This window comes from Gordionus sp. m RMFG-2023, chromosome 3, assembly GCF_954871325.1.
Source record: "Gordionus sp. m RMFG-2023 chromosome 3, tfGorSpeb1-WG-v2, whole genome shotgun sequence".
Taxonomy (NCBI): domain Eukaryota; kingdom Metazoa; phylum Nematomorpha; class Gordioida; order Chordodea; family Parachordodidae; genus Gordionus; species Gordionus sp. m RMFG-2023.
The window spans coordinates 42,526,503-42,541,198 of NC_088777.1; the positions used below are offsets into that span (position 1 = coordinate 42,526,503).

Consider the following 14,696-nt stretch of genomic DNA (forward strand, 5'->3'; position numbering starts at 1 on the left):
TTCGCCTAAAAATTGTATTATTCATATTAATAGTATTCTCTCTCTTAAAAGGGGGAAGTTTATGCGAGGCAGATGGATAAAAATTTTACTAAAAAAAAATTTCATACATGGATATATTTTTTGAAAAAAAAATTAAGTTTTTTTTCTTTTTATTATATAAATTTCGATTTTGGAGTAGAGCCTAGTGTTGTTAAACGGCTAACTCTATACTTCATCCAGAAAAATATTATGCTAGCCTGAAGATTTTGCTCATAGAAGGAACAAAGGTCTATACATGTATTATCGAAATCTCAAGGCTTAGGCAATATTTTTCTGGCTAAAATATTGAGTTAGCCGTTTTTAAAAATCGGCTCAAAACGAGCCGTTTAGCAACACTAGTTAGGACATCTTAATATTTTTAATTGCGTATTTAATAAATTTATAGTTAAAAAAACTATTAGTTTCCTAGTGTTGTGTTGTTAAACAGCTCGATTTGAGCCAATTTTTAAAAAATGGCTAACTTAATATTTTAGCCAGAAAAATATTGTCATAGCCTCGAGATTTTGCTAATAGATGGAAAAACCTTTGTGCCAGTAATATTTTTATGGGTAAAATATTCAATTAATAGTTTTTTAAGGAAATCGACTCAAATAGAGCCGTATAATAACACTGCTAGATATCCCAGTCCAAAAATGAATAATTTTTTTTAGGCCGCTGTGTCCAAAATATCGAAAAATTAAATTCATAAACTTTCGAAACTTTAATGAAAATAAAATAAGTAAGCCATTTTAAATATAAAAATAAAATTATGTCCTAAACTTAATTTTATAATTTTTTTGTATCAATAATTTAACATAAGAATTTCGAAGAGAGAGAAAGCAGAAAATTTTGCTCCGTCCCTTAATCTTGTAGAAACTTAGGTTTTATTTAAAATGTTCACTTACGAATCGATACTTTTACGCGTTGCCTGTAAAGATCCATGCCCGAACCTGACCTATCAGACTAGTCCAAACTCAGATTAATAGTACAGACCTTTTCTCGGGTTCAGTTGGACCGGATCTTGAATTGATCAAAATTAAAATTGAATAAAAAAAACCGGGTCTTCCCTCTCTAGATTCGGATGGTTCTTTTAAAATACCATAATATTAAAAAAATCATTCCTAGATATGTAAAACATTGAATACTTATTGATTAATTATATTTACTTTACATTATAAATTTCGGACTGGGCCAGACTAAAAAAATACAAAATTCGAAGTTGGGCCGAGCTCAGGCTTAAAAATTTATCGATCGGAATTATAATTTAAATTATCGGTCAGACACTGGTAAATACGTGATTATCGTTGAGTTTCTGGAGAAGACACTATTTTATTTAAATTTAATATTTTTAAATCTAAGCGCAGTCCGATTTTTTTTTTTTAAGCCATTTGAGTTATTTTTTATAAAAAATTTGGAACACGACTTGCAGTAAGATTGTTAAAAAGCCCGATTTGGGTCGATTTTTAAAAGAGACCCCATTATGATTTTAGCCAAAATAATATTATGTAAGTCAGGATATTTTGCTCATAGATGGCAGAAAGGCGTGTACCTCTTAATTTACCAAATCTTGAGGCTTCCATAATAATATTCTGGCCAAAATCTTAATCGGGTCGTTTTTAAAATCGCTTCTGAATAGGGATCTTAGACGACCCTACAATCGGCCCAATATCTATAATAATGAATTGCGTTTTTTTTAAATATTCTATATTAATTGTAAAATCCAAAAATGTATAGATGGTACCACTTGCATTGAATTATTTAATAAACCCAATGAAAAAAAAATATTTAAGTAAAAGCACTATTATAACATTTTAAACTTTAAGTAAAAAATGTTTTGATTTAAATTAAACCTTACAATTCATTATTATATTATAATTTATATTTTCCTGGTATAAGTTTAAAACGTTTAAAAATTATTTTATAAAGTTTAAATAAAGATAATAATTGTGTTAATTTAAAATATAACATATATTATTGAGGGTCTGTGCATAAAAATCGATATCTAATAAAATAAGAATATTGAATAATGATGTCCAATTTATTTTAAATTATCTCTTTCTTTCTTTTTTTCTTTCTTTATAAACATGAATAGATATTTTATTAATTATTGGGAAAAAGGATAAAATATATTTGTCTAAATTAAAATAGGAGATGTAAAATATGAAAGCATAATGTGAATATTAGGATAATAATAAACAAATTAAATGGGTCAAAAAATATCATATATTTATAAATAAAACACTGATATTAAAAAACTAATGAGATGTTTCTTTAAAATGTATTTATAATGCCAATATTTATAATATATGATCTGCATCAGGCCTAATTTTTCAAGCCCGGCCCAAAATTTTTTTAAAAAAAGTTTTACCGGCCCGGCCTGAACCCAAAATTTTTTTTAAAAAAATTTACAGACCCGGCCCGGCCCAAATTTATTTAAACATAAAATTTAATTTTTATAATTACTCAGAATAAACGACATATGTTATATATCGTTTAGTTTCAATATATAAAATCAAATATTTTTATTTTACATAAAAAATTCAATATAAAATTGAAAAATTTACATATATTTTAAAAAAATTCCAAGGTCCGTCCTGGCCCAATTTTTTTTAAAAATATCAGGCCTGGCCCAAACTTGATTATTTTAAATAGAATTAGGCCCAAGCACTGCCTGAAGCCTGTTTGGGCTTAGCCGGACTTAAGCCGGATACGGGCCGGGCCAGATTTAAACCGGGTACAGGCCGGGTCTAAGTTTGCAGATCTCTAATATACAAACAGATCTTGATCTAATATATTCCTTGAATGTTGTAATCTTATTTATATTTTAATTAAGCCAATATTTAATTTGGAATTTTCATTTCAATGAATATATTTAAGAAACATGAATTTATTGAAACTTCGTAATATAAATCAAATGATTATGGTAATAACATATTTAATACTTATATAGTGAACTTATTTAATATTACTCAAAATTTTAAATAACATTTATAACTCATATCGACATAAATTAAAAAAATATATATAAATCAATCAGAGATGCCAAAATACCATCTTTTTAGGGGATAAAATATCAAAAAGGATATAATACCACCAATTAAGACAGTATTTGCTATAAAATTTTTAATTTATGAAGATTAATTGTCATTTTTGAGTATTGGTTGGTTATTTGTTAAAATTTAAAGTATTGAAAACAAAATATTTGATCATTCTTTCTAATTATTGTAAGTGTAACCATAACTGGAATCCAAAATTATCTAGCTTTTTAATTTAATATATAATAGAAAGGCATAGCAAGAAAGAAAATAAATCACCTCTCATAAATTTTTGTAAATATTTGAGCTGGCCCTTCCCAATAGTGATATAGCATTATGAAATTATTAATTATTCTTAACTAAGAGCTACAGGATTTGTGAGTAGTTTAAGATTTTGTTATTATATAATTTATTATAATATATATATATAATTGAAATTAATATTAAATTGTGGAAAAGATATTATCCTAAAATATAGTTTAGTAGTGTTTTCTAATAAATGTAGAATATTTATTACTTATTGTCATTAAATATTATTAAAATTATATATCTTAAAAATCAATTACATATATAAGGCCAGAATAATATCTGTCTTTGAGATTGTGAAATACTGAGGCTTCATTTAAGCAAGTTAAATCTGCCATATCTTCAACCTTAGTGAATTTTGGTGGATTCATTTTTTGAACATCTACTTTTTGTATTCTTAATCTTTTTCCTGTTTCTTGACATTCGACATCTAAATCGTCTCCTTGTTCGGCTTTTATACTAGCTTGTATAAATCCATGAATTTCATGAGGTATCCATACCAATTTTTTGAATGTCCACTCTGCCTGAGAAGCTGGGTCATTAATAACTTGTTTATCAACAATAAGATATTTAAGTTCGTTTTCAGCCATTTATTCTTCAAATTTGATAGAACTATAATTTTAAAGGCATTTATTATTATTATATCGGTGTGAACTGCGAAATAAAGGTATCCAATTTTGAATAATAAAAAGCATGTATGTTACCTAGAATTACAAAAATATGGAATTGCAATTAATTTAAAAAAAAAAAAGAAAGAAGTATTTGTTACAAATAAGATAATTGCTTATTTAATGAAATTTGTGTAAAATAATATTGTTTATTAATTTAATTTCAACTTTAAAATAATAAATTATTTCATTTATTGGATAATATTTAAGCTAAAAACCTAAACACCTCTCTCTTTCTCACACGCATATGTATATATAATAAAGCTAGAAGTATATGAATTGTAGTTAAGTATAAAATCTCTTTTCTTTGATAAATTTAAATAAGAAGGTAGAAATTATTAAGAATCACAAAATATCAAATATACATTATTTCATGCATGTTAAGGTAGAACTTTACATTGTGCATATATATTGATATTAACTTTAAAATTTATTAGTAAAATCGCTAAATTCAAATTATATAGCATATTTATATAACTGCCATTATTGATTTATGCCTGAGATTCAATCATAATTTTTCGCAAATCGTCCTAATGCAAGATTAAATTTATATTATGAAATGGGGTGTGTTGCAAGGAGCGAAAATAAATAAAGGCTAATAAAGAAAATAAAAGAAAAGATTTATCATTGATTCAAGAAGCTAATCATTGATTCAAGAAGCTAATCATTGATTCAAGAAGCTAAAGATTTAAAAACAGGTTCATATTAATATATTTTACATTATAAATTTTATTTTATTTTAGAAAATAAAAGAAGGCTAAAGATTTATCATTGATTCAAGAAGCTAAAGATTTATTATTGATTCAAGAAGCTAAAGATTTATTATTGATTCAAGAAGCTAAAGATTTATCATTGATTCAAGAAGCTAAAGATTTAAAAACAGGTTCATATTAATATATTTTACACTATAGTTTTATATATTTATTTTAATTATGTCATTATATCTTAATACTAAATTTAATTCTATACATGAATTAAACGATGCCATATCTATATATGAAAAAGAATTTTTTTTTAACATAGTTATTAATAAATCAGACTTATTAAAGGAACCTTATAGCAAAGCATTTATAGCTCAATATAAATATAATCGAGTTTATTATATATGTAAATATGGACTGAAAAAAAAATAAGTCTAGAGGTATAAGATCCTCATCTAGTCTTCGCAAGGAATGTATTTTTATGTTCACAGTCTTTCTTCAGTGTGATAAACTAAATGTGTATTCTTTAGATATTGTCACATTTGTAAAAGATCATAAAAACCATGATCTAGGTTAGACATATTTATTTGATTTTTAACTAACATGATTTATATAATCAAGATAAAAAACTATATGAGATGCTCTCTAAACAAAGAAGGCTTTCTCCAATAAAAAAACAAATTGTGGAGCAAGTTATCACTTTTAAAGCTAATAAGTTGAAAATACAAGAATATGTTCTTAATTCAGGTCAGATGATGACTCTGAGAGATATTCATAATATTTCAGCCAAATTAAACAAGCCATCTGATAATGTATTACTTGATGTAATAAATCAACTCAGGGAAGATAATGGAGCTGTGGTGGAAATCCAAGAAAATGATAGTGAATTGTTGGGCATTTACTTTCAAGATGCTAGCATGCTCCATTATCTTAAATATTATCCTGAGGTGATATTCATTGATGCTACCTACAAATTAAACAATCTAGGTATGCCACTGTTTATTCTACTTGTAATAGATAGTCATGGACAATCTCAAATTGTCGCTTTATGGCTTGTAAAGGCGGAATCATATTTTTGTGTTAAAAATATGTGCATGATGCTTGGTACCAGATGAAAAAATTGTCTGCGGGAAAATGGCTGATGTTAAATTGTTTTATATATTTTCTTCAAGATACATTTAAAATATTTGCCTTTAAAATGCCATCTCCGAGAAATAATGGAATGCCATATCTTTATTTGAATGGAAAACAGGCCTATTTAATCTTTTATATTTTATAGATATCAATAAAAATCACTTTATCATCATTGGAGAAGACCTTAACATGAAATTATGTAATGAAATCACTAATTCTCTTATTGGTTTTGCTACTTTAAATAATCAACTTTTTATAAACAAAGAAACAATAAATATCACACATACTTCAAACCCTCAAACAAATATACTCCTATAATCCTTAAAAAATATAATATCTCTAATCTTAATTTACCAACCTCAGCAAATAATTTTCTACATAATTTGACTCAAATCAACAATAATGACTCATGGTTAAACATTTCAAACTCAATTATCAAAACAGCAAATACCCATCTTAATATTAATTATCAATATCTATACATAATGTACATAAATACAAATGTGTTATTTAATTATTTCTGCTAGCAATATAATTATACATGAATGGGTTTAAATTTAATCATCAATATGTGTCATTAAATCATCACAACACAAATTCTCATTAAATATTTTCTTTGTTATTTTTTATTTTTCAATATTATTTTTTAGATGTTACAAGAAAAGGTATAGTTTTAAAAAAAATTAATTATATATTTATATATTTATCAAGATGACACAATTAAATCAGGACAGAAAAAATGTTAATACTTTTTAAAATTTATTAAATAACTTTAAACAGTTCCTAGGTCAAGTGAAGAGTTTCATTCTAGTACCATAAAAGGTATACAATGGATTTTATTATTAAATAATATTCCTTTTTTTAGATGATGATGAAAATTTTCAAGAACCAGCTATTAAAAATCTAAAGCTTAATGCGGAAGAAAATCATATGAAGGGTAATATTTTCATATATTTAATATTAAATCCTTTTTGAAAATATCTAGTTATGAATATACTAAATTCGATAGTTGGAGAGGATTATAATTGTATAAACAAAAAAGGTATAATAAAAAAAATCTAATATACATATTTTTTTAGATGATGGAGTTAAGACACCAGAAAAAGCATCGAAAATGCTAGAGCCTGATGACATTCGACCTTTTGGTAACATTTTTAAGATTTGATAAAATCAATTTTTTAATTTAATAGGTGGCCCGCCGGAGAGGACGGGCATGGCTCAAAATGCCGTTTATGGTACAGAGGTGGAGATAGTTGCAATGACTACTATGCTCCAGACTAATATTTTAATACATACTATTTATAAATGGGCATACTATATGCCCATTAAAAAATTAAGTAATATTAAAAAATTTAATGTAAATATTTATTTAATAAATCATAGCGAACATATTGATCGCATAATTAATTTTAATTAATATTTATATCGCATATAGCATATATTATTTATATCACATATATTATTAATTGATTTTTTTATCTTTATATTTACAAATTAAATAAAGGATTTTAATAAATTATTCTGAAAATTGTTTCTAACTTTGAGCAGTAACGTGATAATAGATAGTGCAAGATTTATATGTTAATCTTTGATATTTTCGAATTAAACCTTAAATAAATATATAAATTTTTAACACTTAATATTAAATCTAATAATTTCTAAAGAGAATAAGGCAAAATTGCCTTAAATATCATAGGACATAGAAAAAATAATATTTATTATTCATACGTCAGTTATAAATGCCAATTCACTAAATTTATTATATTTATATGTCAGTCATAAACGTCAAACCGGCACTAGTTAGCGAAGATAATGCAATAAGGTAACAATAGACATGATCACATATTTTTAATTATTTTACCTGGCTCCGACTCCACGGGTTAGCAGAATTCTCGATTATTTAAAATTTGACCAAATAATATAAATTTGAAGACAAAATTATCGAGAAAGAATACCAATCGAATTTCAACGCAAATTTCAATACTTTATTTCCAAAAAGGAATTCACTAAAATATTTAGAAGGATTTTAACCAAAAAAAATGAAATGTTACACCTACAATTCACTTCTTTTTTTATAGGGAACTCTTTAATTATAAAAAAAAATAGTATAAAATAATAAATTTAAAAATAATTTCTTTAAAATTAAAAACCAAAAAATTATGCTGATGTTATGTTTTGACAAAACACCGTTGGGGTTTCATGTTATATATATATCCATACTTTTATTTTTTTATACACTACTTTTCTACATTTTGTTATGAAATTTTCTCCGCTTAAAAAAAAATCTATTATAACTCAAAGCCTCCTCCCAACATTGTTATTTTGTCCCCTTGGTTCATCCATTCTTTACTTTTTTTATATGATAATTTTTTTTTTCCTTTTTAGCTTTAACATTCTTCACTTATCTATTGTATTATTACTCATGCTATCTATTTTTATATTTGTATTTCTGATCTATTTCATTTGTTTCGATCACCGGTGTATCATTTTCGAGGCCAAAATATCTTGATCTCCCACCGATGTATCAAATCAGTATCGACCAGATATCCCACCTGAGTATTCCCAACACGGCGTTATCAAATCGACAGATATCCCAATCCTGATCTCCCATATATGATAGATTTCATTTGTATCGATCACCGTATCACTATCGAGGATAAAGTATCTTGATCTCCCCTACCGGTGTATCAAATCAATATCGACCAGATATCCAGCCTGAGTATTCCTCACACTGAATTATCAAATCGACAGTTATCCCAATCCTGATCTCCCACTGGTATCAATCCTGATGGATCTCCCACCGGAGTAACGTTATCAAGCCCATTGTAACTTGGTAGACATAAGAAATCGTTATCATCTTACCCACGAGTTCAGCTGGCCGTCTTTTTTGGTTTATTGGGCAAGTATCTTAGCACCCAGCTGTCCAAGCTTGTCGGTGAGGGTGGCATTTCTCAGCTCAGAAATTTATCATATAATATGTCTAAAGCCATACATCATCGGAGAAAAATCCAAAAAATTGAAAAAAAAAATTATTTCAAGTATATTAAAATATATTGCTGCCAATTATCATCAATGAGCAAAATGCAAGTTCATTTATATTACATGAAATGACAAATAATAGTTCCGTTTGTTATTTACATGAATAAGTATTGCATTTATTGCAAATAACTCTTGAACATGCTTCTACACAATACTTACATTTTTGCTTTATGGCAATGATATCAGCATAAATTTCTTTTGTTATCTGCCATTTAAATATCAGCAAGGTCATAAATTTTATATTATTTAATACTTTAAGGCGTCTATAAAAGAGTCAAGTATTTATTACACAAGAATCCTATAAATGGAAAACTATTCTCATAAAATCTTGTTTCCATTTAATATCTGTCCAATATAACTCCACCAGCATATCGTGAAGATCTACTCCACCCAACTCCACCCTACCCTTATTATAGTAAAAGACTATCCGAAACAGACCATTTCTTAATTTTGATAGAAGGTAAAACACTTATATCTACCTGCTGATAAGTGATATGATCTTATAGTTCCGGGTACCAAATATCCCTTTTTTTACGAATCAAATGTAATTGGTATAGAAAGAAAAAATTATCCATATATAATTTGTGGTTTTTATTTAAAGGTATTATTTCCGTCTGCAAGGAACGATACCCCCACTGATACCTAAATATGATTGGTAGACTTTCCCTGGTATATTTCAATCATATATAAGCCCAGAAGAGCCACGCCACATAAGGCAAACACTTCTATCCCCCATTTAGGGCTTCGATTTAATGTATTGTCGCAATTTAGGCGCCTACAATAACTTCTCTTCAAGTCGAAGTTTTTTTAATTGGCATATGATGGGTTGAATAATTTGTTGTACCCTTTATCTTCCCTATTTACCATAGCATTATTATCATTAATATGGAAAAATTTCCGGATAAAAAGGAAACGATTGGGCATAGTTTCCGCTACTTGTTGAATAGATGTTTCAACCGACCAATACTTTCATATAGAAGGTATACTATGCTAGCATATAAGTGTATCCCAATAACATTTTCAATTTCATCGCTACCTGTATTTATAAATTTACCACAACATTGGAAAGACTAAATTTTTGTTTCTAATACAAAATTGCTAATTATCTGATTGTCCAAAAATTGAATTTCCAACATAGGAATAAACTCAGTATCCGATCCAAACCGCAACGAATATCGGTTTAGGTTCGGATAAAAATAACAGTTCAAGGTTCAGGCTCGATTCCTAAAAAATAAAAATATTGGTTCGGTGCGAACTTCTAAAAACCGGTTTGAACCCTTTTGTATTCAAACTTACCTTCGAATTATGTTTAGGGGTGAATATATATATTTTTTTATTTCATAATTAAAATAAAAAACATATACATAAAACCTTCATTTTTATTAATTGCATAAAATAATATTTGATTTATAATAACCAATAAATATCAATTATTAATTTTAATATAAACAATATTTAACTTTTTTAGTTCAAAATTTTTTACATGCCACACAATTTATATATTTTAAAGATTCATCTCACTCAAATTACATCTATAAGGAAATAGTATAAATTTAATTGTTGAAAATCTTTCCACACTAACAAGGGTAGCCGGCACTGCCAACTTGATATCTGACAATTTACGTAATTCAGGGTAGTAGTGATTTGCATAGGGTCTTATTTTTCAAGCCCGGCTCGAAAATTTTTTAAAAAAGTTTTGCCAACCCGGCCAGAAATTTTTAAGTATAGAAATTAATTTTTATATTTACTCAATAAAAATATGTTATATGGCATCTAGTTTCTATAAATAATCTAAATTTAGATATATTTAAAAGCTGGACCCGAATTTTTTAAAAGAATAACCTGAACCCTACTTTTTCAGATTTCTAATTCTGGGTATCAATTACTCTAATTTCTCCAATAGTCAAAAATATTAATATTTCCTAGGTTTTAGAAAAATTAACTAAAATATTTCTAGTATCTGCAATTTTTGTAACAGATTATCTTTTTTACAAAGATTTTCTACCAAATCTTCAGATGAAGATACATTAACCGGTGTAACGTGATATTTTAACTTAAATTTAAATTAACTCCCTTTAGTAATACTGACATTTATGATTGACGTTAAATAAAATATTATAAAATTTAATTATATTAACATTTATGACTGACATATAATGTTAAAAGTTTCTATTATTTAGTAATACTGACATTTATGACTGACATGTGACAGTTTCTATTATTTAATAATACTGACATGTAATGTTAAAAGTTTCTATTATTAAGTAATACTGACATTAACGACTGACATGTAATGTTAAAAAGTTTCTATTATTTAGTAATACTGACATTTATGACTTACGTGCAATGTTAAAAGTTTATATATTGCAATATTAACACTTATGACTGACAGATGATGCTTAAAGTTTATATGTTTAGCATATTGACGCTTATGAGTGATAAATAATTAAAATTTTTTAATATTGAAATTTATGAGATAGATTATATTTTAATTCCTGATATTTAGTTATATTAACATCTAAGTTTTATTCTCTACCTTTTAAAGTATTTTATACCTATAAATAATTTAACGTCGAAAAGGTCATAACTTAATTTTAAAAAAGTTTGATCGAAATCTATATATACATGGTAGGTTAAATTTATTCATATTTAAACATAAATTACATATTATTCATCAAATGATTCAATATCGTACTTTTTATAAAAATATCTATTAATAAAAAATATAAATAGCTATATAATATAAATTAGCAATTGAATAGAATTCAACTTATAAAAAGGATGCCAAACTATTGTACTTTTTATAAAAATAACTATTAATTAAAATATAGAGTACAATAACATTTAACAAAAAGATACTTACCAATTATCCCAATTATCATCTTTCAACTAAATTGCAATAAATATAAAAAAATATAAAATGCAATAAATATAATTTAAATTTGCAATTGAATAGAATTCAACTTATAAAAAGGATGTCAAACTATTTTACTTTGTATAAAAATAACTATTAATAAAAATATAGAGTACACTTACCGATTATCATCTTTCAACTAAATTGCAATAAATATAATGGAATAAAAATATTAGAATAGATAATCACATTGATATAAACAAAATGATTGTTATTTACATTGCATAAATAAATATTTTCTTTAAATATTTTAATATTGTTAAAAAATTTCATGGGCGAATAATAAGCCCACTTATATTGGGTATAGATTAATATATTTGTCTGTAACAATGTGGCCATAGATAATATTTCTATCTCTGTTGCCCAGACACCGTTTCCCATAACATTTCTGTTAACTAGGTATTCCTCTACAGGATATCTTATAAATTTTCTCATTTCCAATTTGAAATCTTTGCTCCTCATAAAAAGAACGCATTCCTCCCTAAGGTAATTATAATTTTCCTGGCTATTTGATATCTCTTGACTTATACACCTATAAACATGGTAAATAATTAAATATTATATAGTTACTAACCTAAAAAACAGTTACCATTACCGACAATATGATCGGTTGTGAAAATCTCTTTTAATATACCACATTTTATCTTGAGATAACGTCCAATTACTTTGAAATTGAACCGCTTAGAGTGATATACCTTCCAGTTCCTTGTTGTGGGCAGAAAAAGTTCACCAATTTTCTTTGGTATTATTGCTTCCACAATATCTAAATTTGATAATTAAATAATAACATATTTTTAAAAAATATTACTACCCTGATCTTGTACACCTATATATCCTTCCTCTCTCACTAAACTTTTAAAAGTATTATTGGATCTTCACCAAATATATCTGTATTTAAAAAAATATATTAAATAATTTTATATATTATACCCTTTCTCTTGACACGTTTTATTTTAGTATCCTCCTTTCAAATTTCCAACCCTAGAATTTTAGAGTTATCAAAAATAAAATTTTTCCAATTTTTCAAAATTAAACTTTCTCCTGAAACTTTTATTCCACAGGACATTTCTTCAAATAGTGCTGCTTCTAATGAAAATATTATAATTAAAAATATATTTTCTCTTTTCCAAAATGCATTTGTTTACCTGCTTCTTCTAACTATAGTTTTAAGAAGCCTACAAACTTAATTATTTGTTCAATATTATTTTATGAATAAACTGATATTACATTGATCTTGAACACCCTCTATAGTTTCACAATGTGCAATTTTTTTGACTCTATCTTTACCATTTAAAAAATAATTCCTTTGTTCCCCTCTATATAGTACTTTAAAGCCTTTATATGTAAAATTTTTACTGTTGAAGAGGTTAATTCTACATTGCCTAAATATGTACAAATATTTTGTAAAAAACTAATAAATTTACTATTAACAATTTTAACAATTGAGTTTTTAAAGTTATAAGTTCTTTCTAAAAGTGGTGCAAGCTTTTTGGGTCATATCAGATTAAATTTAAGCAATATTTTAAAACAATATTCTATTAATTGAAAGAGAATTTTATATTGAGTACTGTATCCTAGCTTATAAATTGTGGAATTTATCAGTAATATTCATAAAAATTTAGAAACAATACTTAAACTAGTTTATAAAATTATGTTATAAATAGTGTAAATATACCTTTCAACTAGTTTATCATATGTCTTGTTGATTCCAAAGTGACCTGATAATGACATTTCTGTGAGATTTGTCTAACATCCTCCATGGAATGAGACTAAAAGTTTTTGTTGTTGGCTAAAGAGTGAGATAACTTCAGCATTATGTAGGTGATGGTATAATTTGTCATTCTCTAAGAAAAACTTGGCACATTTGACTCTAAGGTTTCTTTTTAAGCCATGATCGCCGACATAGGAGGTTGGGTAGGTTTTGCATTTAAGGTAATTATAAATATCATTTATAACATCGAGATTCACTATTTAATATTTCTATATTAAAATAATAAAATATTTTACTTTTTACGTGAACAATTTACTTTATGAATAGGATGTATGATTTCACAAATTAGATAAATAAAATTAAAATTCGATTTAAAATTTAAATTCGAAAATCAAATTTAATATCAAAAATTAAATTTACAAGAATTTCAGTAATAATTATAAAAAAACTGCATGATCATATAACTTTCCCTATCAATTTACATTGTAATTCTTTGTTATTAATCAACTCCCTCCTTAACACTATTTATCAAAGTGGGAGTTAATCTATCATAGTGAATTCTTAACTCATAGGTATGTGATAATTAATTAATCACGCTACACCGGCGTTAATTCACCTTCAATATCAATAGAATCATCTACTCTTATAATAAAGTCAGTAGCGACGCTAGGGAGGGGGCGCGCAGGGGCTCCAGCCCCATGAATAATTTGAATAGCCCCCTGAAGCAAAAATTTTTTTTATTAATGGCTCATTAATATCTCCTTGAGTTAAAATAAATTTTTTTAATTGCCCTCTGAATAATTATTTTCATAATTCTATTGAGTAATATATAGATTTTTATTAAAAAATTAATAAGACTATCTTATTTTTATTAAATGAATACTATTTTAGTTATTAGATTAGATTATTACATATAAATTATACCACATCAGCTTGAAATCAAATTCTGTGTTAAAAATATAACAATATTACTCACTAAATACTAATTTAGCTGTAACAGTTGAAGCTTAATTGACTTTTATTATTTAAATTATTATATAATCCTAATAAATATAATCATTTAATTTAATATTTTAGCTGAGTTCAAAATCACTAATCAACTATATTATTGATTTTTAAATTTAATATGTCTCTTCCTAAAATTATTTTCAAGGTCCAAATCCAAATAAG

The 14,696-nt window shown here is 25.9% G+C and overlaps 2 protein-coding genes across 3 annotated transcripts in view; one reads left to right on the forward strand and one right to left on the reverse strand.

Moving 5' to 3' along the window:
• LOC135926523 (myosin-10-like) overlaps positions 1-4,042 on the reverse strand; it is a 46,461-nt gene extending 42,419 nt beyond the window's left edge. For both annotated transcript variants that reach the window (XM_065462431.1, XM_065462430.1), the window contains exon 1: positions 3,620-4,042. In XM_065462431.1, coding sequence (XP_065318503.1) covers positions 3,620-3,949 — 330 coding nt within the window. In that variant the 5' untranslated portion in view covers positions 3,950-4,042. The remainder of the gene's footprint in view (positions 1-3,619) is intronic.
• A 1,441-nt stretch (positions 4,043-5,483) lies between these two features.
• On the forward strand, positions 5,484-7,285 carry LOC135926989 (uncharacterized). Its single transcript, XM_065462923.1, has 6 exons — positions 5,484-5,715; positions 6,643-6,684; positions 6,728-6,799; positions 6,848-6,904; positions 6,942-7,007; positions 7,053-7,285. Exons 1-6 carry the CDS (start codon positions 5,484-5,486, stop codon positions 7,277-7,279), a joined length of 696 nt encoding a protein of 231 aa, XP_065318995.1. The 3' UTR covers positions 7,280-7,285.
• The last annotated feature ends 7,411 nt before the right edge of the window (positions 7,286-14,696 follow it).